General features: G+C 39.0%; 2 protein-coding genes across 3 annotated transcripts; both read left to right on the top strand.

Annotated features, from left to right (window-relative positions):
• The first annotated feature begins 121 nt into the window (after positions 1-121).
• On the top strand, positions 122-18350 carry LOC113152323 (very low-density lipoprotein receptor-like). Of its 2 annotated transcripts, none has more exons than XM_026345496.1 (13): positions 122-263; positions 1048-1179; positions 2873-3250; positions 6486-6605; positions 7820-7945; positions 9527-9704; positions 11149-11364; positions 11991-12109; positions 12593-12732; positions 12967-13108; positions 13257-13457; positions 14377-14605; positions 14714-15926. In XM_026345496.1, the coding sequence occupies exons 1-13, from the start codon at positions 203-205 to the stop codon at positions 14715-14717; spliced, it is 2046 nt and encodes a 681-aa protein (XP_026201281.1). In that variant the 5' UTR covers positions 122-202; the 3' UTR covers positions 14718-15926. The 2 variants fall into 2 exon arrangements, with proteins under 2 accessions (XP_026201281.1, XP_026201282.1); XM_026345497.1 differs by lacking the exon at positions 14714-15926 and adding an exon at positions 17011-18350 and having other exon boundaries at positions 149-263; positions 14377-14537.
• Positions 18351-21284: 2934 nt separating this feature from the next.
• LOC113151338 (potassium voltage-gated channel subfamily V member 2-like) lies at positions 21285-25390 on the top strand. The gene is made up of 2 exons (XM_026344283.1): positions 21285-23129; positions 24056-25390. Exons 1-2 carry the CDS (start codon positions 21867-21869, stop codon positions 24332-24334), a joined length of 1542 nt encoding a protein of 513 aa, XP_026200068.1. The 5' UTR covers positions 21285-21866; the 3' UTR covers positions 24335-25390.
• The last annotated feature ends 376 nt before the right edge of the window (positions 25391-25766 follow it).

The following is a 25766-nucleotide window of genomic DNA, read 5'->3' as shown; positions in this document are numbered from 1 at the left end:
TTGTTAAACCCACAGTTTGACAGTAGAAACGTGTTTTTATTGTTAAACCCACAGTTTGACAGCAGAAACGTGTTTTTATTGTTAAACCCACAGTTTGACAGCAGAAACGTGTTTTTATTTTTAAACCCACACACTGACGGGAGCGACTCTTGCGTCATCTTTCCGCGCCACACGCTTCCTCAGTGACAGCAGGACGTCGAGCATGAGCCACCTTGGAGGGTTATTTCTTCTCCTCTCGCTTCTCACCTGGCATCATATCTGGGGTAAAATGATGAGAACACGTGTGCATGTTTGTGAAGATGAACGAACTGTTTGTTTTTTGGTGTTGTTTCAATGAAATGGGGAAACGGAGGGAAAGTTTATAGTCGAGCAGACGAGCTGTCCGTTTGAATGAAGTCTTGGAAAGTCTACATTCAAGTGTGATTTAAAGCTGTCTTGATGGGTTGACATGTTTAGTCTAGTTTATCTAGTGTAGTTCTCTCGTCCTAATTGAACCAGATATTTGTTTAATTATAAATGTGTGTGTACAGTATAATATATATTGAGTTAATGTTTATTTTCAATTAATGTCACCATATTCACTCATTCCCGCCCCCCCCCCCCCCCCAAAAAAACAAACAAACAAACAAAATAAACATAGGAAAGATAAAGTAAAACAAGACATAACATAACGTAATTTTAAAATGCGTTGGATATCTGAAAAGTTAAAACATATTCTGGATTTTTATCCTATTATTATAATCTAAATAAATTCAGTCAACCTTATGGGTTGTCACCCTATGACCCAAAGCTGAAAAAATAAAATGATTAAACATTTGATCTGATCTTTTTAGTGTCTATCTTGATGGATGAATTTGAATATATTTTGCAAAGCACAACATATCAGACTTTTTTGGTAATAGAGCAATAATCGCTTACTGTCCAGTGTTTTCAGCGATAGAGTTTTCAGACTTTCAAACTGCATATTGTGATTCCTTTGACTCTTTACTTTATTGACTGAGGTGCAGCACACTAACAGAAACCTGCCTGTACTTGTTGGTGCTGCAGGTGCTGCAGGTCACACTCTGCCTATCTGCCAGGGGCGGGAGGTCAAGTGCAGCGATGGTTCATGCATCCCAAGGCAGAGTGTGTGTGATGGAAACAAAGACTGTGACGACGGCTCAGATGAGTACCAGTGTAGTGAGTACCGTGTTGACAACATGATTTTTATCTTACATGGTGACAAACATAGCTTGGTTTTCGCAAGATGCTTTGGCAGCAGAACCAGTGAAAACAAAATTGTTTATCAATGAAACTGAACTCTCAGTGATCCATTAACTGAAGGGATTTTATAACACTTTGGCACATCAGAAAGTCAGATTGTTTCCACAATAATATATATAACTGCAAGACTGAAATGCTTTAGATGTGACGTTATGCAGATTGGTGAAGACTGCATTATCATAAACATTCATAATTGTAACATTTACAAGTTACAGGACGCACGCAGTGGTACTGGGGCTACGGAAAGTGTCATATCCACACTCACTGTGCTCAGATCAAAGGTGACTCTGTGAGATTTTCTCTCCTCTGTCAAAGGCACCGCAGCCACACGGATGCTGTTAAGTCTCACAGGTTCCAACAATCTCCGTATCTGATAATTGTGTTTGACAGTGTGCGCCCTTTATCCTACTGTGAACTTGTTTTAGTCAATATACTGTATTGTGCAATGTTGTTTTAGCTGCTAACTTTATAGCAGATGTGTGTTTTGTGTTCTGTCAGGCCAGTAAATGTTTATAAAGGTGATAAAAGTTGCTTTGAGCTTCAGAACCTTGAATTTATTCTTGATATACAGTACACATGCCCTTTTAAAATATTTATTCCAGTAATTTTGACGTTCAGGATATTTAATTTTATACCATCTCATTGCGTGCAGCCTGGAAAATGCCAGATAGAAGAAGATAAAGATATAATCCTCCTGAAGTTATTAGAGGCTTTGATATTGAATTCCAGAGGGATTTTGTGTTCAGCAGGAGCTAGAAACTACATGTTTGCCAAAAAAACAAAACGACATGGGAAAGTATTCTGAAAGGATTAACATGGTGGCATTTTGTGGGAAATGCCAGCATGTACGAACATTGGCAGTGTTTCTTAGAGGTTAGAGACATGAGACTCTCACCTCATGTCTGTTTTGGCTGTCAGTCAAAAGAGTGAATAAGATCTACTTTCTTCCCCTGAGAGGTGCAGGATTAAGTAACTGTAGCTGGGCTGGGGAAAAGTGGAAAAACACAATCCCTCAACAGTATAATACAATAAAAATTCTATTTTGTTTGTGTTGGGGGAAGAACATGTTGGACACAAATGGAGTGGAGATCAAAAACAGAGCTAAGCAAAGAATGAAAATCAATCATAATCTGAATGATTATTTTACTGTGTATAGCAGGTTGTGCCAAGAACTCCATAAGATAATATATTCGTATTTATACCTTGCTGTAGGGTCCCGAATGTGTTTTCAAAGAAACAAAATTAAGATGCTTGTTTGTGTTGTTTGTTTCCAAAATGTTATTGACGTTTTTTGTGGCATATTTATTATATTGTATTTATCAAAATACAGTAGATAAATTATATATTTCATAATTTAAATGACTGACACCTATGTGATTAGCAGCTCTCTACAGAACATGCGGGTTACTTTAAGATGTGAGAAAATATCATGCTTTTGCTAATGTTTAGTAATCTGAAAAAAGATCTAATATCTATTATATACAGTCTAAACATATTTAAAAAGTGAGATTGTGATAAAGATTTTTTAGCTTTATCGAAGTCATTAGGCCGTCAGGTGTCGTATAAGGTGCTTTATAGACCTGAGACTCTGACCCTTGACTCTTCACAGGTCATGTGTGGTGTAAGAAAGATGAATATGCATGCCGCAGCAGACGGTGCATATCTCTTCACTTCCTCTGCAACGGTATAGACGACTGTGGCGATGGGAGTGATGAGGCCCCCTGCCAGAACTGCACTGCTGGTTCAATTTCCTGTGGTCAGTCTGACATGTGCGTGTCCAGAAACAAACTGTGTGACGGACGGACAGACTGCAGTAATGGGTGGGACGAGTCTCAGGAGTTGTGTGGTTTGGAACAACCCCGCCCACAGACTTCTGCCACATGTAAATCCTCAGAGTTTCAGTGTGGAGATGGACAGTGCATCCACCTGGCCTGGAGATGTGACAATTCGCCAGACTGCTCTGATGGCAGCGACGAGGACAACTGTGGTGAGTGATGTGATGCAGCTGGATGAACTTGGAAAAATGTAACCCAGTGTTTAGTCACAGGTCAAGATAACACTTAAAATATCACATGATGTTTTATTGATTATTTTAATATATACAGCCACATTTATTTATACTTCTGCTCTGGTTTGGGGGATGTCCACTGATTCCAGTTGAGGGAAGACTTAACTTCAAGTTTATGGCAACAATTCTGAGAATCCCCTTTCATGTTTAACATGTTAGAGCCCCCGCACATAGAGCACTTAACTCCATAAGATATTTTTCCCACTGTGATTTGCAGAAATACCTCTACCTCAACCTCATCCAGCTCCTATTAGATGAAATAAAACTCTTATTACCTAACAACAGTGTGTAACCTAAGTAAAGGCAGGGGCTTGAGAAGAATTAGTCCAATGGCTTCTAAAGTGTTTCTAACTGTTGAATGGCCACACTAGAAGGTGGGTCTGCAGACATAGACAGATGAGACTAATCACGCCTTTAAATGGTGATTATATAAAACACTTCTGAGATGCATCAGAGCTGCTTTTGTGGTGCACACATACAAAAAATGAACGGTGTGAAGAATGAGAAAGGAAAGCCTGAGAGACAAGTTGAGACTCATTACGTTCTCACGTCAGTGCTCTTCAGTGAAAACGGTTTGATATGTTACTCAAGTCTCTGAGAGGCTCCTCTGTCGAAGCTCATTGATGCCCTGATGCTGTTATTTTATGTCAGAATAGAAGTGGATTCCTGTAACCAGGTTTCAAAATGAACTAGATTCTGTTGTAGCAGTAAAAATAATGCCTAGGTGAATCAGATGTTCAACAAACGCATGGGTTTAATGTTCAGCTGTCCATATACAGAACCTATCTGCTTTGTTACAGCCAGCAGAGGGCAGCATAGTGCAGCTTTAGATAAACTTTCAGTAAGGCAGCATTTTACAGTAAGGCTGTTTCCAGTTCTCTTTATTCAGAGTACTATCCACAAAGTCAAGGATCCACAGCAGTAGCCTTTAGACAGCCAACAATGCCGAGATAAATGGAGAACTTCTGTCTACTGAATTAGTAGACAGAAGTTAATAATTATTCTGTGAATGTCTGCTGGAAGATGTTTTAACGGTTTTGTTGAGATGATCATCAATTTAGTTTTGGATAAGTCGCCGTCGTCGTCTTTCGGCTGCTCCTTTTTATGGGTCACCACAACAGATTATCTATCTCTAGGGAACTTGTTTGGTATTGGCCTCACATTGTCTAACTTGGGACAGGTTTTGTGTCTCCTGACGTAACTCTCCCCATTCATCCAGGCTTGGGACTAACACTAAGTCAATGGCTTGTGAACCTCAATGGTCTCAACTGGCCTTTTGGATCTGTCTGTTTCACTAGTCATTAGGAAACACGATAAAAAAATAAAGGAGAAGGGCCTCAACCCAGTGGTGAGCGAGTAGAAATATAAATTAATACAGACTCTCAATGATTTGAAGAGACTGAGCTCTTCTCTTCTCCATTTGATGGCTCTCTGATCTGAACAGAAGTACAATATGAGCTGTTTTACTAGGATTTGAGGTCACCATTAATCTCCTACAGTGAGAAAATAATCATCGTACCAGAATTAGCTAATCATTAAATTTCCATCTGCTGTCTCTGGGCAGGTACACACACACCCAACGTTTTGTCAACTGGGCCTGCATTAACCAACTTGCTCATTGCTGATGACAAAAAGGCCTTATCCACTTGGCTAACTGCAGTTTAACAGGCAAATGTATTCAGTACATTTGTTTGCGGCCTGTTTTATTACGTCAGTGGAAGAAACCAGGGTATATCTACAGTGGCAAGAAAAAGTATGTGTGCATCGCTAATCATCATGAAAACATCATCCCAATCCTAAAGTATGGTGAAGGAAACAACATGATTTGGGTCTGCTTTGCTGCAACAGGGCCTTGCAGTGATTGAGGGGAAGATTAATTCCAAGGGTATCAAAAAATTCTTCAGGATAATGTGAGAATGTCTGCACGTCAGCTGAAACTGTAGAAGTTGGGTGATGCAACAGGACAATGAACCAAACACACAATAGAATGTCTTCAGAAAAACAAGTGCACCTTTTGTGTGCGGCCAGGAGCCACGAGACATGAAGAATCGACGGAGATAAAGCAGTTCTGCAGGAAGAATGGGCTAAAATTCCTCCTGAACAATGTGAAGGTCTGATCCACAGCTACAGGAAGCACCTGTTGAGGTTATTGCTGCAAAGAAGCGGTCAACCACTAGCACTATGTTTTTATGGTTCTCAGTAAAAACATGAAAGATCAGATTTTCTTTATTATTACTTTAGGCATATTTTTGTCAAGATGAAGATCAGATAAGATTGTATGACAAATTAATGCAGAAACCCATAAACTTGACACTTTATACATAAATACTTGTTACCAACACAGAGAGGATGAGATGTAAGATGATACTTTACTTTAGTCGTGCTTAATACCAGTGGTTAGGGTTTTTCTCAAACAATTAGATTAGGTCGTCCGCTAACTGCACAGTCATGTTAACTTACTTATAAGCATATTTAAAAACTGCTGATGTCGACCAAAGTGCCGTGGAACTACAGTACAACTGCAGTAGACCTCACAACAAATAAGCATCTGGTCAGAGGCCTGAAGTGTCCTGGAGGATGTTACAGCGAGGCAGAATGGTGATAACTTACGTTCACGAGCTGTTGTCGTGAGCCTAGCAGCAGCATTATGCATGAGCATGAGATATTTGCATGATTCTATCATGTGGTTAGTTAGATTGCAGAAGTTTAAACACCCTTTTTATATGTTTACATTAAAGCTTTCGTTTCTAAGTTGAGCCTCAACTTTGGCAAATTAAACAGTTTTTTTTTTTTCCTTTGGTCACCACACACTAAAATATGTTTATGTAACACCAATGGAGGATGCTGAGTTGAAAGAGTGTATCTTTTTTTTTTTACATCTGACCGAGTGTGGAAGAACTTTTTGCATAAACGGGAACATATCTATGTATATATCTGCATGTCAGATACAGCGTGAAGAGCAAGAACCTGTGATCATGTGAGGATGAATTGTGAAATGCACACAATGCAAAACAATGAAATAAACCTCTAATTCTGTTTGAGCAGCATTTGGCACATTGTGTAACTCAAACAATACTGTGTACAATGAACAAAGCAGCTAAATTATTTGCTTCCTTTTACGAACCCACTGACAACGCAATGTTTGTTTCTCCAGATCAGGATGAGTGTCAGGTCAATAAAGGAGGATGTTCTCATTATTGTATCGACCAGCCAATGGGTTTCATCTGTCACTGCCCTGACAACATGAGGCTGGTTGAGGACAGCCACTGTGAAGGTGAGTTGCAACCTCAGGAGGTTGCCCTTTAAACAGTGTTACTATGTAAAGGTCAGGCTTGCTTTTCTATATTTAATAATATTTGCATAATGGCGGTGAACATGCACACTGTATACAGCACAAATGAGTGAAACCTTTAAGAACAACCTCATTTACGTGTACATTGTCAGATCATTGGCTGCTTTTTAAAGGCCCACTTTTTAAATGATTTAATTATTCCGTGTATGTACCAATGACGTCAACAGAAGTTACTTGTCCAGAATTAGCAAGTTCAATGAGATAAACAAAATTAGATGTATGTGTGAGAGCTACTTTGATGTGAACCGTGCCTCATAAAAAAAAAAAAAGACACCTCATCCACTGACATGAAGTGGAGATTCAACATAAAGCTGGAAATAGTTACTGGATAATCTGGATGACTTTAAGTGTTCAGAAGTTCACCATTGGATAAAACTACTTTAGTAAGTAGTTGCCTAGCTAAGATGGCATCAAAGACACAATTCAGAATGCATCATGCAGATACTTAATAAGCTCAGAGCAGCAGCTAAAGGTGTAAAAGAATAACTGGAGCAGATGCTTTTGCCCAAAGCGACTTACAAGGTAACTTGCAAGGCAAAGGCAGGGTAAGAGTAAAGTTGAACCTTGCCTAAAAAAACAAGCCAATGCCGATGAGAAAATGTCTTAAAGAATGATGATGTCAGACTAAGGAGGGGAATGTGCTGAACTGACTCAGTCAGGGCCAAGATCTCAACCCAACAGAAATGCTGTGGAATGACCTCACACCAGATGTCCAAAGAATATGGCTACAGTCATTTAAGGTGGATGTTTGACCAGCTATTAATCCAAGGATTCACCAACATTTTCCACCAGAATAGTGGACATTTAATGCGTATGCTCAATAAAGGTACAAAAGATTATAATAGTCTGTGTTAATTGTGCTATAAGCTTAAGAACGTTATATTTAAAGATATAGTAAATAAATTATGTAAAGTCAGGTTCATCAGGTCATCAGGTTCACATACTTTTTCTCACTATTGTACCAGAATGGTGGGGTACTCTAAGCACAGGCCTGCATTTTGTTCAGAATCTAAGTGTTTTTATTACTCTTATTGTTGATTCACCTCTGTAACCAGTAATAGCATACATACATAACTGGTATGTGTATTTGTAACTGTCCTTGAAACGTCTAATCAAGTAACCACTCATTTATTTAGAGGTCGACTTGTGCCTGGAGAGAGACGTGTGTGATCAGCTGTGTGTTCACACGAACAGAAGCCTCACCTGTGCCTGCCACGAGGGCTACCTCATGAATACAACAACCAGAGCATGCCAAGCCAAAGGTGAGAAATACTGTCTAACTATTAACCAGCCACGGACCACATGCCCGTTTAAGAAGGTTGTAGAGAGATTTTAGCTGGATTATTCTTTCCTGTTTGTATATTTATAAATTAATTAATAATGGACTGACTGATTGAAGTCCTAAAACTAGACAAAAAGATTCCAGTTAAACAGACAAAAGAATTACTTTTATTTACTGTGGAATTGATCCAATCTTATCTATTTGTCAGAAAGGGGATAATTCTACTATGTTTGTTTATTATTGGGGTCATAGTGAATAGTGTGGCTTAAATTAATGAAATATATTTGAAACCCAACTGAAAAAAATCTAAAGAGAACATAGACTGGGTTGAAGTCGTTTTGAACTACATCTTGACAATGATTTAAACCAAATATGTCTGATTTTTATCTTGGCCAAGAACAAGCTGTGTAAGAGGAGACGATTGTGAGGCAAGAGATGAATGGGCAGAGAGGGAGGCTGTGCCCACAAACCAACCAGTGAGGTGTTGAGTTTATGTTGACTGCTGTGTTTAAGTAGAATAATCTTATAATTGCTATAATCTTCTGAAATCAGGGTCCGATTTCACAAAGAAAGACACAAGTCAGACAATAGACAAACTTCAGCTAGACCTACAAATCCATCTGTTGCACAAATCTGTCCAGTTCTTTATTTGAATTAGGACTACTTTGCTATGAATACTGAGGAAATTGAAACTTTTTTTTTTTTAATCACTCCAAAAGAAGTGTAACAGCACAGAACAGCTTTAGCAGCACCAGTCTGAAATAACTTCAAACTGGACTCATTTGTGATTCCTGCACCTTTACCTCAACAGGACAATAGTACATAGAACAAAACGCTGTTTCTTTGTGTGAAGTCACACCAGTTCCCTGTCTCGTAGTGTAAGGCCATCAACACGTGGTGAAAGGCCTGGATTCCACTGAAGTGAAATGCATACAGTGACGAGATTCATAATACTGTCATCACGAGAATACATGTTTGCACATACAGTTTGTCTTTTTATCAGCGTCAAGTGGCAGGTTTGTTCAGGACTTACGTTTCCTCCAAAGACTTGTGTAAAGCCCAGACTGGTTAAACCCTCGTCTCATTTACAGTGCAAAGGTTCATTTGGCTTTACAAACATTTGCTGGCATCAATCAGTTTACTGGTGACATATTTATTGAAAAAGCCTCTGTAGTCCTTTCGAGTAGCTTCTGTATTAAATGACTTGCTTTCCATTGTGTTGGTGATTAGTTACAGTCTGTTTGTATAAATATTTTCCTCCCTCTTTATGATATGTTGCTGATAAGATGAAAAATGAACATGTGAATTTTCACACATCTGCTGTTAATGTCACAGAATGTGTTGCCTCTTTTAAATTCACGTCTGACAGCTTGTTCTTTCACTGTCCAGTTTAAAATACCTTCAAATAGTTCCACTACTTGTTTTTACTTTTTATAACTACACATCTGATTGTTACTCCTTCTCGATTTAGCACCAGCTTCTGCTTTCATGTCGGTCAGATGTCGACATCTGCAGATCTGACAAATAAAACAGTGATTTGGGTTTTTGTGTGTCCTTTCAGGAGATGAGGCTCAGCTGGTTTTCACCTCTTCTAAAGGAATGCAGAGGATAAGCATCAGTCACACAGAGTACAGGGAACTGGAACTACATTTACCAGGACCAGGACCAGGGCCAGTAGCACCTCTGGCCTCAAACCGCACATTGTATTGGGCCCAGCAAGGACAAGGGTCCATATACAGGTAACAGAGTGAAAGTGAAACTGTTGCACCCACCACACACGTCTTATTGTGCCAAAGTCAAAGGAATTAAAGGTAAGTCCTAAAATACAATCTGTGATTTGAATAAAAACAGATGGGTGGCACATCCATTTACCTTTTTTCTTGGTCAAAGTGACTTTAGGCCTGTCTCCCTTTTCCCAATTTCCATACTTCAGCTCCTCCTCCAAACTCAAGGGGACATACTTAAACTGTGTAAGCTCAACTGCTGGATGGATAGCTATGAAATGTTAGACATACAGTTCCTTCATAATGAAATGTAGTCATTTGTGATGATCCTTTACCTTAATCATAACGAAAATGAACTTTCTCCAATACGTCTTCATCAGATATTTGCAAAACCTAATGACAATGCCATTATAAAGTTGTTTATTACACTTTAGCAAATTTTAAAATATGCTAAACTATGATTGTGCAGACTGTAAATATTTTACCTGCTAGAATTTAGCTGAAAATACAGATGTCTACAAACAGTCTCTAAGTCACTCATGTGGCTGTAGACTCTAACTTGCTTAAACTGTTGCCTCAACAGACAAGACGCCTAATAAGGAAGTGGTTAAAAAATTGGTTGCTACCATAAATAATAATAATAATATACTAATAATAAAATATGAAATACTGGAAACTTTCTAAATCATACTTGCAGGTATACGCATCATTTCCTGTCGGTCTCTGTGTTTATGCATATGTTTTCACCCACCTTCCAACTCGCTGCTTAACAGCAGAAGGTGTTACTTTGTGCAACACTTACCAGATCCTCTCTTCTTCAAAAAATAAAGGCTAAAGAGGAAAGAAACTGTAAAACATTTGATCAGCAGTAATTTACTAAATTACATACTGTAGGTTTCTGATAAACAGCATGCATGTTCTAACAGTTCAAATTCTATCGACATACATATGGAAACAAACTGGTTTGCATATTTCCACTACACTATAGCAAATAATAATCACTTGTTTTGAGAAAGAAAAAAGCTGTAATATGTAATGATGTCTACTGTCATTTGAAAAATCTGGTGCATGTTTAAATGCTAATAGCTAAATAACACTACAGTAAAGTAATTATAGGGCAGCTGAGGGGTATATCATTATAAACATCATCATAAAACAACATACTGAAAAATGTAAAAGTGGACCTGATCTTTTTAAATGAAAGGCTAAAGGGAGTGTTTGTATATTGGGATCATGCTTGAACAAAAGTTTGCAGTAATGCATCCAGAGGTTTTCAGTCCAGACCAAAGTGGTGAATCAAAAACAGACAGATTGTAGTTCTTGGGTTGCATTTTACTTTTGATTGTGTTGTTGTGCTCGATACAGAACAGAGTCACAGTCAGGTTTTGGATGGATTGGGTGGACCTGAACTTAGAATGAACACTGTTTTTATAAATTGTCACCTGTGGGTGTTTTTCAGAGTCTCCATGGAGGGACATTCCCAGGAAGCAGTGGTGGTGTTGAAAGATAAAGGTTCAGTGTCGGGCCTGGCTGTGGACTGGATTCACCAGCTCCTCTACTGGACTGATATGAAGAGTGGCTCTGTAAATGTCGGCCTGCTGCACGGCTTGGTTCACCGTCGGCTCATTACAGGGCTGGACAAACCTTCTGGGGTGGCTGTGGATCCTCTGCAAGGGTAGGAGCATCCGGGGTTAAAGTTGTGAAATGTTACTCAAAGCACAAAGGCAAAGGGTTGTGTCTGTGATGAATGCGTCATTTTCTTTATAGACCAAAGTGGTGGATCAACTGATATTACGCAGTGTTTGTTTTAGAAAGCTTTTCCCTGAGTTAAGAGCTGTTTAAACATGAGTCTTTTAATCAGGTACAATACTGTGTTTACTCAGAGAGCAAATTTAGTACGTATATAGACGCATAACAGCTGTGCACCAACTCTAGCTGTGTTGAAAGTGACGCTGATGCATCTTGTACGTCATTCTTTCTTTCACACAAATGTTGAGCACACACTGCCATTTTACCAGCTCCACTTCTGCCATAATCCTGAAAGTGTTGAACTTTTTGATCTAACTCTGTTCTAATTACAGTTGGGTCCAACCACGTTTATGTCAGTTTGCATTTTAGCTTATTCATTTGCTTGTCGCAATAACTTTTCGATAGCATCAAGCTTCTACAGTTTAATAATGACAAAGTATTTGTAGTATTTCAAAACAAAAATAAAAAGACAAATGCAAAAATAGAAAAACATTTAAAAACAGGTTGAAGCTACATTTTTCTGCCGAACCTTTGCTGCTTTTGTTTTCCCAGGTTGCTCTTCTGGGCTCAGTGCGGCAAGTCCCCAAAGATTGAAAGGGCCGGCTTGGACGGTCGAGACAGAACAGCTCTGGTCACTTCCTTAATACGCCTCCCTGTTGCTCTTGCTCTGGGTATGTTCTGGTGTATTGCACAGACATTTTGAAATCTTTGAGGAACTTTCACTTCCCTTTTAAAATATGAATTTCTAATCTTTACATCAAGTCAGCTTAACTTCAAGAATGTCAATCTCTCAATTAGGGAAGCGATGCAATGGAGAGGCAAAAATAAAACGACCAAAGAGGAAATGGTTTTGCATGTGGTGGCTACAGACAAATGCTTTCTTCTCTCCATCCTGTCTGACTGTTCTCAAGTTTTGTGTTTTGCTGTAATGTCCTTGTCACAACCGATGGCAGCAGGTAGTGTCTAATCTAATCAGGTTGCACCGATATGCTCACATACTACAAGATGGCACATCCATTTAGGCATTCAGCAGAGGGTTTGCTGCACCTCCCAGCACAGTCTCAAGATGATGGAGGGGATACCATTACACTGGGAGAACAGTACAGGGCCGTAGAAGAGCAACAACTTGTATTTATTTCTTATTTTTCCTCTAGATGTTCCTCGTCAGCTGCTGTACTGGGTAGACCAGCAAATGAGAAGCATCTCCAGAGTTAATTTTAAAGGCCATGACCGGAAAACTGTGGTGGAGTCTAACGGCTATCTGGACCGGCCTTTTGGACTCACTGTGTTTGAGGTTTGAATTCTACTTTTAAGTTGAAGCTGTCAGGTTTTAATTCTACTGCTGTATATGTTTATTATTGAGCTTACAGAGGAAAGTATTTCAGTATATTGTGATAGAAAAATAATAGCCTTGCAAATATTTTAAAGAAGACTGATCTAGCATTATTTTATTAGTATAGACAGTTCATTATATATTAAAATATAACTCAACATATTTTTTGTTTTTTTTTTGTCTGTTCTGCTTCAGGGTTTTGTATATTGGAGTGAAGAAGTTACACACTCCATCTGCCGAGCAAATAAGCACAACGGTAGCCAACTTCAGGTACTTCTGAAAAATGTCACGTCACCAGGTGGTGTGGTCGTCTCTCATCCTGTTCTTCAACCCAACGGTTTGTTGAATCAAAATCAATGTCTATATTTGATATGTCTCAAACATATAACAATATAACCTTTTGTTTTAGCCACACAAACCGTCACAGTACATGAACAGAAATAATTGATTCCTCCCAACTGAATGTACATCCTGCTGGTTCTTAGGGCCATCTGTATGCGGAAGTCCTGGATCAGCGTGCCAGCATAAGTGTGTGGTCAACCTCCTGGCTGCTGCACATCCTGAGTTCAGCTGCATTTCTCCAGAAGCAGAACTAAACAAAACACGAGAAATTCCTGCCATCTCTCACACAGTTCCTACATCGACTTTATCTGACTCCACGTTTGCAGGAATCCTCTCTCTTATCAGTAAGAAACTATTTCAGACATTTGCTGTTCCTGGAAAACCATGTGTTTTTCGCTCTTTGGTATTTGCAATGCAAATATGTCAACACAGACTGACAAACATTGTTGTGGTGATTTTTTAATTAGATGTTAACTGGCGCATGAAGCATAATCCAATACTGACGAAAGATAAATAGTGATCTTTTTCCGTAAGAGCCAGCTTCCTGGCTGTTTTCCAGTTGCTATACAGTTTATTCCCCTCCAAAAGTATTGGAACAGCCAATTAATTTGTGTTCACTGCATATTGAAGAGATTTGGCCAAATCTTTGCTAAACAGTTTCCACGGACAACCAGAGAGCACTTTGAATTCAGTTGAATTCAACTCAGTTGCTTTTGTATAGTGCCAATTCACAACAGAATTCATCTGCCTCCACTGGTTGGGGTGAGTGGAAAGAGGAGAAAGAAAAGACCAAAAGGCAACAAGGGCAGGTCGGTAAGACCAGTAACTGCACTCTGGAGATATACGGCTCCAAGGCCGAGGATACCTGTAGAGGAGAACAGAGAGAGGGAGACAGAGAGGAGGAAGGACAACTACGGGACAGAGGAGACAAAAAGTTAATAACATGCAATAGTAGCATTTTAATGGATAGACTAGAAGATGGGACAGGAGCTCAGTGCATCATCTGTCATTTGAGTCATCTGATCCATCTCTAACTATAATCTTTATCAAAAAGGGAATTTTTAAGTCTAGTCTTAAATGTGGAGGTGGTGTCTGCCTCCTGAACCTGAACTGAAAAGATCACCTGTCTCCAACATTGTACAGATAGAATTCTTGTTATGATGGACTTTAATATACAGATACAGAAAATACACATCAGCTTCTTAACATACTCTGTCAGATCTACACAGGGTCCAACTTAATGCTTGTCTGTGTGTTTCCCAGTATTCCTCAGTGTGCTGCTGGTAGGAATGGCTCTCTGGTGGTGGAGAGAAGAGTTCAGGCCGTCTAGGCCTCTCAATGTCCAGAGCTTTTCCCTCAAAGAGTCCCAGGACCCGCTTATTATCCAGGCGCCACCAGCAGGTCCAAACACGTGTCTCGTCAAGGCAAGAGAAACGCACACAAACCTTTTATTAATCTATCTTCAGACAGAAGTCATTAATCGAACTGATGTGTGTATTGAGCTGAGTTAAACACAATAAATATTTAGTGTTTATGTAGTAGATACTGTACCATTAGAAAGTATGTTGTCAGGTGTTTCCTTTACACGAAACATGAGAAAGTAGTTACATTTATAACTTCTGTACTTCATCTAAGTCAGTATTAACAAATGTAATGTGTTTAGAAAAATAACAAACAAGTTCTGTTGTTTCATGTCTAGTGGAAGAAATATATGTGAACGCTTGGAATTAATAACTTTTTTTTGGGATGGGATGATGTTTTCATGTTATGCAGTGCACTTTTCACACCAGATTTAGTGTTGTGTGTTTTTTCCAAATACTTCAATATACACTGCCTAAAAAAATTCCCCTCTGGGATATGTATCTGGTTAATCAGTTTCAGCCGCCTTGGTGTTAATAAAATTAACAACAGAGGAATTAGAATTGTTAGAGGGTCAACAATGAGACAGCCCCCAAAACAGGAATTTTAGTTTTACAGGTGTAGATCATGACAGTTTTGCATTTGGCTAGGGTCAGTGTCACTACTGGTGGCATGAGTCAAAGTCAGTGTCACTACTGGACCCTACTGGACCCTATAGAGGTTGAGGTTGCTGTGTCTCTCAGCACAGTTTTAAGAGTACAGAGAAGATTCCAGGAGATGAAATCCTTGGAGGGTGCCAGATCCAACACTGGTGCAGTGGGTCTTGGGTTGGACTTGGTGACAACAATGCCCAACCTCATGTGGTGAGAGTATGCTGACCCCCACGCTCGCCTGACTAAAATCCAATAGAACACCTCTGGGACATTATGTTTTGGTCCATCCAATGCTGCCATGTTGTACCTCAGACTGTCTGGGAGTTCAGTGATGTCTTGGATCACATCTGGGAGGAGATACCCGACATTCAGTCAGGCCTGCATACAAGTATGTGGAGGCTGAACAAACTACTGAGGACCATTTTGAGGTCCTGCAATAAAATTTCAGTAAAATGGACTAAACTGCTGCATCACTTCTCCATTCTGATTTTATAGTGTCTTTGAATTCAGCCCTCTGTAGGTTGATCATTTTAGTTTCCATCAAGCGATGTGGCATCCTTTTGTTCCTAACACATCACCCAGTCCATACCAGTATAAATATCCAGCAGGATGTGTTTTCAAAGTGTTCGTTAAATTTTTTTGAACAGTTAAGTTTCATTAGTCCACAAAAGATTTTGACAATACTGCTGTGAAGTGTCAACGTGATCTTTCACAAACTTTAGCCGTGCAGCAGCTTCCTTTGTGGTGTCCTGCCATAGACACCATGCTCATTCAATGTTTTACCTACTGTAGACTCATCAACACAGATGTTTGCCAGTTCCAATGATGCCTTCAAATCTTTGGCTGTCACTCTGCTTCTTTACCTCATTAATGAGCTCTTAAAGTGATTTTGACTGGCCGCCCACTTCTTGGTAGAGTAGCCACAGTCCCAGAGTGTCTCCATTTGTAGACTGTTTAACTGTAGACTGGTGAATTTCTAGCCTGTGACATAACCCTTTCCAGCTTTATGTAAATCAACAATTCTTGATTATAGATTCTCTGAAAGCTCCTATTAGCGAGGTATGGCTCACGTAAGCATCTTCTTCTTGTGTGGTGCAAACTTAAAAGGTAAGGGTGACTCCAATAAGCTTATTTTTTGAGGACATTGATTCCAAGGGTTCACATATATATTTTTTTATTCTATAGAGCAGCTACACTATTTTCAATGTTGTTGTTGTTGTTGTTGTTGTTGTTGAATGTTTGTTTGTACTGAATGCTGAAAGTTAAATACATTTAGGGTCAGACAGCTGCACAAAATCAATTCAGCAGCCTCCGGAGTCATAAAATATGTTCTATAGTTAAATCTGCGTGTGAATTAAAGGTTGACAACAAAATGCACAGATTCATTTAATGGTGCTTAGAATATATCAAAAGTTATATCTCTCCCAAAGGTACAGTTTTGTCAGTCATGCTTTAGAGGTGACATTGTCAACTGTTTAAAGACAAACTTGAATCAGCTATTTTGGTCATGCATGTTTGTGTGGGCAAGTCCCTATTCAAGTCAAGTTACTATACTCGTCTGTGTACACTACATACAATATGCTTGAATTGATATTTGTTAGATAGTTTAATAAGCTTTAAACTGTAAATTGAATGTATGTTCAGTGGATGTTTTAGTTTTATGTTTACAGTCTAAAATGTAATGGTACATTTTTTTATTTTATTTTTTATCATTATTTTATTCCTATATTGGCCTAAACTTTAGTTTTTTTGTTATCTAGGTTTCTTTTAATTAAAATGTGTGTCAGTTTTGCCCAGATGAACACAGCTTGAGACTAGCTCTATTGAGGTTAAAAGGCTTACAGTGTGCAGTATGTCAACTAAGCTGTGTTTTCTTTGCCGCCAGGAAACTCTGCTTAAGCTGGACTTGGACGGTGAATGAAGACTGTGACGCAGATGGTCGACTGACTGGGCTTGACCTGGTGCTTTCTCAGCCCCTGCAGAGAGCTGACAGGATGGTAGGAAAATATCCTCGTATCCCGACTCCCTCAGGAAAATAAATCAATCAAGAAATGACTCGGTGATTAAAAATCTGAGATCAGAGAAGTCCCAGTCATTACTGTTGTACCTTCAGTTTTGAAGGAGTATTACGTTCAGCCCTGGTGGCTCCAGAAAATATCTTTTACCCTCCAAGTCTTCAAGTCAGTCCAAGTTATTTATTTTTGAGTGTAAATAATAATATGGGTAATCATTTGACTGACTGTAAATTGTTTTCATAATTGCTGGTTTCAACTTCTCAAGTGTGAAGATTTTCTGATTCTTCATATTTGACACAAAATATATTTTTGTGTTGTAGACAGTTAATTCGACAAAACAAGCAATATGAAGACTTGTGGTTTACAGAGGTTTCACACATTTCATATCCAAAATGATAAATTGATTCATTGACAAAACAATAATTTGAGTCCTAATGTTTAGTTGTACTACTTATGTATTGTTTGTGTTCCACTTGGCCTTTAGGATTTCACACTTAGTTTTGCAGTTTGACAGGAAAATAAAAGGAAAACAAAGAAATAAAACTCTACCAGGCATAATCGGTTTTCAGGGTTGAAAGTTAGGTTAGGTTAGTTAAAAAATGTCTTCCTTTTAAAGTGGCCTTTAGACATACAATTGATTGATCAAAGAATTTAAAGAGATTTCAATCTCCATGAAGTGGAACAGTGGCACTGTAACATTCCTTCAATCCATTAAAGGATGATATGCTACACAGTGTTAGTTACACTACAACATCTTCTGAATACTGATTAAACTAATGTTGGCTTTAGTCACTTAAAAGGAAGTGCCACAGAAATCTAGATTTCTCTTTTGTTTGTTTGTATTTGAATGTCAGAAGAACTGATTTGCTGATAGAACTGCACTTGTTAGGTTTATTACAGTGTCTTGGATGAATATAGCTGCATCAGTTATGCTTAGCTTAGACTGGAAACAAACTTGTAGTCTGGCTCTGTCCAAGTATAAGCCCTCTTTCCAGTCTAAGCTACAGAAATGTTTGCCTTACTGTGTTTGAATTAAGAATTTGTTGAGCCAATAAAAATATATTGATATTAATTCAGACAGGATTCTATAAATGTGATGTCTTTAAGGAAGGGGTTTATTTATTTCTGGGTTACTATGATGGTAATGCTGTGTACGCACAATGAACAGTTAAATGCCGTAAATTAATCTAATAAAAGTACTTGGTGTCCATTATTTGTTATGTCTTAAGTTCTTTCTGCCTTGGAGGTGACAAATTCTCAGAATAGGAAGCTGTAGTTGATTAACCAATTTGTAAACATTATACAGTGGTTAACCACCTTGATCTGTTTGGTGCGCTTGTGTGTGGCAAAACAAATGTGGTTTCATGGATCTCAGCATGAAAACAAAGTGAATCTTTGAGTTTAATCATTACTAAAACGTCATACAGTAGCAGATTGACTGTAGAAATAACTGAGTACAATTTACATGTTGATTTACATTTATGTAATCCCATGTCCTATTGTATAAAAAAAGCTTGAACCATGTTGATTTATTCACCAATTGCTGAGATAACTTGCTATCAGCCTATAATCAGACTTGAAAATCAACCCCACACCCACCTGCAGTATTTACGATCAAGAGGATGGGCGTTAGTAGCATCTGCTATTTACTTACTCGGTGTACACCTTGACCAGCTAGAATGGTTGGAATTTTCTTTAGATGGGAACTCTTACTGACAATCACTTCTACAGGAGAACCCTGTGTACAGAGTGAAAACTGATTCAATATAATGGAAAATTGAGAAAAAACTAAGAGAATGAGAGTCACACAGTCAAGAATAACTATTACAAGTCAAGTCAAGTCAAGTCAAGAAGCTTTATTGTCATTCCAACCACATATAGCTGAAGCAGTACATAGTGAAATGAGACAACGTTTCTCCAGAACCATGGTGCTACATAAAACGGCAACAAGACAAACATGGGGCTGAGGACTGCTAAGTTGTCCTAGCAAAACACATAAAGTGCATCCTGTGCAACCTAGTGCAAACAGTGCAAGAACACAAAGAAAAAGTGCAGACAGACGTCAGAAGACAGTGCAAAAACAGAACACAAAACAGCAGCGACCAGTAGCGGAAATGAATACAATTTACAACTGAAGGATGGAAACATGTCGAATCTAGCGAGTGTGTGTGCTCAGTTCAGTTTGTTGTGTGTGTGTTGAGGAGCCTGATGGCTTGGGGGAAGAAACTGTTCAAAAGTCTGGTTGTGAGGGCCCGAATGCTCCGGAACCTCTTCCCTGATGGCAGAAGTGTGAAGATTGGGTGTGAGGGGTGGGTGGGGTCGTCCACAATGCAGGTAGCCTTGCGGATGCAGCGTGTGGTGTAAATGTCCGTGATGGAGGGGAGAGAGACTCCAATGATCTTTCCTTAATGTGAAGCAAACAAAGATTTAAAACTATGTGCACGTGAATTCCAAGACAATTATACTGCAGCTCAGTCCAATAATGGGGACAAACTGTTGGTCAGGTATTTTTCTGTGAAACTTTCAAAGTAAGACTCTCAAGTAATTTGGTATCTCAATCAAGGTGGACAAATATCTTGGGAATTTAGATAATAAGGTGCTGAAAATAAAGACAAGTATGCAGGTGCCTTTGAGATGCTAGTGAAGAATACCCCTCCCTTTCATAAAACTTACAATGGTGAGTAGAATAGGTGTCTGCAGGTATGACGTGAGCGATGCTGTGACAGTCAGCATTCAGTGGTATAGGAGTGGAAGCAGCAGTGTGAGCAGAACATCTCCACAACTCAAAGCAAAAAATATGGTATTTTGAGCAATTAACAAAACAAAACCAGTTCTGTTTTAAGGTTCTGCTCTGATTAGGAAGGCTGGCTCTGTTCTGGGGGTGGAGCTGGAGCCTCTACATGTTGTGGCTGAGAGGAGGATGCTGTTCAAACTCCTCTCAATCCTGGACAAAGCCTCCCACCCACTGCACAGTTTGTTGGCTGGACAAATGAGCACGTTCAGCCAAAGGCTTAGTAACATTAAATGCTCCACAGAGCGCCACAGGAGATCCTTTCTACCTGTGGCCATCAATCTGTACAATTCCTCCCCCCTCTGTAAGGGGTGGGGAAAATGATAGTTGTGTCATATACTTGCTGTCAATCCACATAGGCTATATATATTGACCCAATTTCATTTATCTATTTTACATATTCTGTATATATATTGAGTTTTTCTGTATTGATGTTATTGGTTATGTGTATAAATGTTGGTTTTGGATCTTTCCTTTTCTTTCTGTCTGTTTTGAGAACAACGGTAATGAGGCAAAACAATTTCCCTCTGGGATTAATAAAGTTTTTTGAATCTTGAATCTTGAATCTTGAAACATTAAAGGTTCTGGACTTTGTTGGGCTACAATATTCAGTGGATCACTACTTTCTTTACATGAAGAAGAATTAACAAGCCAGCCACAGAAAACAAGGTGAAGAAGAAGAAGCAAGATGCTAGAAATGTACTATTCAGTATCTGTTCTCCACTTCATTCATAATGAGAAGATCACAGGAATTTCAGCAAAGGTTTTGAGTTATGGAGTATTGGAGTATGTTCAAGGCCTGGCAGCAGCCTTTAGAATTAATTGAAATCAATGGATAGAAGTAGAACAATGGGTCTAAGAGTGCACACTCTTAAACTAGAAGAATTTTGACATGAAGGAAACAAGCACTGTGCATCTTGCATGACTGCACACTGACAATATTGGCGTGACATGGAGGAAGTAGTTATATAGTATTCAACTTTTCTGTCTTTTGTGAGTTCAGTATAATTTGTATAATAAAAAGTCATAGTATAAGTCAGACAATGGCATATCTGGCAGCTGTTGATTGGAAGGTTGATTTTTACTGTTGTCTTTAAAGTTTTTTTAGTCTTGTCAGTCTCCCTGGCGTCTCATGATCAGGTGTGAGGGTAATAAAGTAGGGCAGCAGGAATATCTCTCACACGGTTAAGCTGAGAAGTATCCCCTTTAACTGATTTGTCTCTTAGAACGGTACCCGGACAGATTGTAAAAGATGATTTGAAAAATTAAGGCCAGCACCTTCACCACACCTGCTCAACTACACTATATGAAACAGACAAAATAAAATTCACACAGACAGCGGAAAACCACAAAGGAAGTGTTTCTACAACTGAACCAATAAACAGTTTCTACATGATATCGCCCTTCAACAGAGTTACTTCTAAAAAAGATTTTACAGCACCACACTATGATGACAACACAGAATAAAATACGGAATAAAATACGGAATAAAAGATCAACTGAATATATAGCGTCAGATGGCGCTGTGTCTCGTCACTCCTAAATCCTTAAATTAACTTTGTTTCCTAATCCTGTCAGCCTCCCTGTATCTACACATGCTTAAGGAAACTTGGAAGGGCACCAGTGAGATTAAAGCCATGTAATCCCTACTTCTTGTCCTTGATCTACTAGTTTAAGGTATCAAATGCCTAGTTGTTTTCTTTGCTGTAACAGTCAAAGAGGAATGATCCTCTGCAATATCAGCCACATTCCAGCCAGCAAAACAGGAAGTTCTACATTTGACAGTTCCTGCAATGCCAGATAGCATCTTTTTGATGATTCAGCAAGACAACATGTGTTACTAGAATCATTTTCCTGTACTGTTTCCTGCTTTTTACTCTCTCTTTTTACTACTTTTTCATTTGTATTGTCTTCCTTCCTTGAACAACAGCTGCTATGGCTTCAGAGAATACTCAGCTGCAGAGACGCCTGCAAAACCGCCGCTCCACCATCAACTATCTGTCAAAGGGTGTAGTGGACAACAAGATATTCACATTTTCTCTGCAGAAAACTGTCAAAGCATGGAGCTCTCTGGACAACCTGGATAATCCTGGCATCAAAACAGGGTACGCCAAAAACAAGGCTAGACCTAAACAGCAGCAGACCATCATTGTTAATGTTGGTGGGAAAGTGTTTTATATCCCCAAACAGTGTGCGGTTAAATATCCTAGCACCCGCATAGGCTCTATGGCTCTATGCAGGGACCAAGCAAAACTCCTCACACTGTGTGACGACTTCTCTGTCAGCAAGAATGAGTTCTTCTTTGACCGTGATCCTGCTTTCTTTCACCACATTTGCCATTTCTATACAAGCGGAGTGCTGTGGGTCATACGAGAAATGTGCCCCATCAACTTCGAGGAGGAGATTGAATATTGGGGCCTGAGCTTGAAGGACACTCCGTTTTGCTGCTGGATGGTGTTTGAGGAGAAGGTGGACGAACTGAAGGACAACCTGAAGATAGATAAAGACCTGATGGCTGAGATCGAGCTGCAGTATGATAATGAACAATTCAAGGACATGATCTTTGGGAATGTGCGGAAGATGCTGTGGAACATTGTGGAAAATCCATATTCTTCAATGGTGGCAAAGGCTTTTACAGTGTTCTCCAACCTCTTTGTGCTCTGCTCCATAATGGCAATGACTCTCAATACTGTGGAGGAACTTCAAATATATAAAATCAAAGGCAAAACACACATGGAATGGGTAGAAATTATCACCATTGTGTTCTTTACCTTTGAATACTTGATTCGCCTTGTCACCACTCCGAACATCACCTTGTTTTTGAAGAGTGGACTAAACTTTGTTGACATGGTGGCGGTCATGCCTTATTTTGTCCAGATCATATTTGAAGCATTTACCAGCGCAGAGTATGTGAACACACAGGAAGACCTTAGGGCCATGGCTCGGGTCAGCAAGCTAAGTCATGTTCTTAAAGTGGTTAAGCTGCTGCGGATCTTTCGGATTTTGAAACTGGCTCGTCACTCGACCGGCATGAGAGCGTTTGGGTTTACTCTGCGGCAGTGTTACCAGCAGGCCTCGTGCATTTTGCTCTTTATTGCCATGGGAATCTTCACTTTCTCTGCCTTGCTGCATTCAGCCGAGAGGGATACTGAGGGATCTCCGATCAGCAGTATCCCACATGCCTGGTGGTGGGCTGCAGTGAGTATCAGTAGAGTAACTAAGTTTTTTTTTTTTTTTTCTTTCAATCCTTACAGTACAACAGCTTTTTCCGCTATTCAGATCTCTTACTGCTACTTTAAGGTTGCATTTACTTTTTTGTTCGTGCTTAAAGTGGAAACTTAAAGATAAACTGTGAATATCTTATAAGCATAGGAGTCTATTTAAGACCACCTTCCAACATTCCACTTAAATGTTATTAAGTGAAGGGTTTTGTTAGATTATTAATTAGCTTAAAATAGAATATATATTTTTTTAAAAATAAATTAAAAACAGTGCTTCAAATTGTATGTGGTATATTTTTGACAAATTCTTACAGTTTCCAGCCTTGCCATGGTACTTGTAGTGTGGTTCAACAGATATAACTAACTAGGAAGCCAGTCAGGGGTCTGGCCCCTTTTATTTACCCCACATGGGAGTACATGATATTCAGCACCTGTGTGCATTTTTACACTATTTGGCATGCCTCTTCTCTTCTCTCAGGTAATTATAGCTGTAGAAAAAAAAGAAAAAGGCAATTATTTGTGATGCACTAAAACAGTTTTCTCTATTCCTACAAATCACTGTAAGCATTTCATATTGTTTTTTGTGAAAAACATGGACCAGACTCAGATTTTTAAAGCTGCATATATGAAGTGAATTTGGCCAGAGCAAAACAAAGAAACAAACAAAAACAAGGCAAATGATTTTCCCCTTTAAAACTGCCGCTACATGACCTGTGTGTGTGGCAGTGGTTTACAGGTTTTGATTGACAGTTGGAGAGAGGGGAAGTTCCCTCCTACAGCCTTCACATTATCTCTCTGTAAATATTGAGTGGGTTTCAATAGAAGTGGCTCAGGCTCAGATACTTGGTAAGTAAATGTTCATGAAAACTGATTAACACAGGACTAATCATTGTTTTCTTTTAGGTCAGCATCTCCACTGTAGGATATGGGGATGTGGTTCCTGTAACTATTCTGGGACGCATTGTGGCATTTGGCTGCATCTCATTTGGTATCATCCTGAATGGCATGCCAATCTCCTTCCTCTTTAACAAGTTCTCTGACTACTACGCCAAGCTAAAGGCCCAGGAGTACAACACTACCTCAGTGCAACGCCGCTTTCAGCTTAAGAGGCGCCTCAGGCAGAAAATGGACACATGTTTCCGTCACTCAGAGGAAGAAAATAGTACAGACAGCCCACACTGAGTGACTCTTAAAAGAGATGGTAATTTATAGGAACATCTTAAGTTTGAAAGTGTTGCTGGTGTTGGTAATTTTGAAACTAAAATCTCACACAAGACAAAGTGTGTTGACAAGCCTGTCAACAAAGACAGGAAAAAAGCAGGCCGGAGATTGAGGTTTATTTGCATAGATGAATGCTGCCTTACTTTCTTTGCTCTAACCACCAACTAATTTTACCATTATGCACAAGAGAACCAGAAGAGATTGAAGGTACACATGCTTTTAAGCCATTTATATGCACCTTTTATCATGAATAAGTCTCCAAGTATGTAATGCACATCAGTTTGCACACAAACTGACTGAATTGTGATGAGTGCCTATGAAAATACACTTTAAATGTTTCAAGTAGGTGACAGGTTTTGACCCACAGCTAGAGAGAGGGGAAGTTCCCTCCTACAGTGCTCAGCCTGCACATAATCGCTCTGTGTCAGTGGGTTTAGATGGAGGCGAGGTAAATACACTTTAAATGTTTCAAGTGCTTTTCAGTTCCACTAGCATGTTACTGTGGCACATTCAAGTTCATGAAGTGATGTACAGTACTTGAGGCAAGAAATGTTCTGCATATGAAAAACAACTCACTTTTCTTGTTATATGAATAGTTAAAGTGACTGAGCACCGCTGCTAAATATAAAAGAGCTGCCTGGCAATTTGCTTCTCAATTTGACACTTTCACAACAAACCATAATTAAACAAAAAACACAACCTGCTAATTCTGTACAATTTGTCTTAGCATAATGTTTAAAGCTCCCAAACCTGAGTTTTTATTTCTTATATCAAAAGCAAAAATTTAAAGTTGTGTTTAATGACACCACCTAATTTAATCTGCCTTAATTATCAGAAATAAATACAAACATTTCAAAATGTCAAAATTGTACCATGTACACCATGCTGTATATTCCCACGCACATAAGAGAAAGTGTAAAAGTTTCCTCTAGTGACAAGACACCGAACAGAAGATGACAACTGCCACTTTGAATTGTTGTTGATCATTTATTAAATTAAATTGTTTTTATAATTTTTTTTTTGACTTTGCCTCGTCTGTCCTGTCAGTATTTTAATCCATGTTATTTCACGTGTTTCTATTTTCGGATATTGAAAACAGGATGTCACACACCATGGCTCTGTCCTTTCAAATGGCTGAATGGCTGTGATCTCTGGTCCAAAGACAACGGACTTAGGATTAAGCACAAACAAAATATATATAGTGAAAAGATAAAATAAGCACTTCATGGACTAGTACTCCTGTCACCTGTGGGAAACCTATGTGCTGTGTTATTGATCCATTCTATCTGCCTCACTATCCGGACATTATTATAGCTTGCCATTGGTCTAGGCATCAAATATTGACATGCCTGGGTTAATTTGCTCCTTTATTACTGTAAATCACCACAGGTCT

The sequence above is a fragment of the Anabas testudineus genome, chromosome 4 (genome assembly GCF_900324465.2).
Source record: "Anabas testudineus chromosome 4, fAnaTes1.2, whole genome shotgun sequence".
Lineage (NCBI taxonomy): Eukaryota > Metazoa > Chordata > Actinopteri > Anabantiformes > Anabantidae > Anabas > Anabas testudineus.
This window is presented reverse-complemented; position numbering and strand designations above follow the sequence as displayed.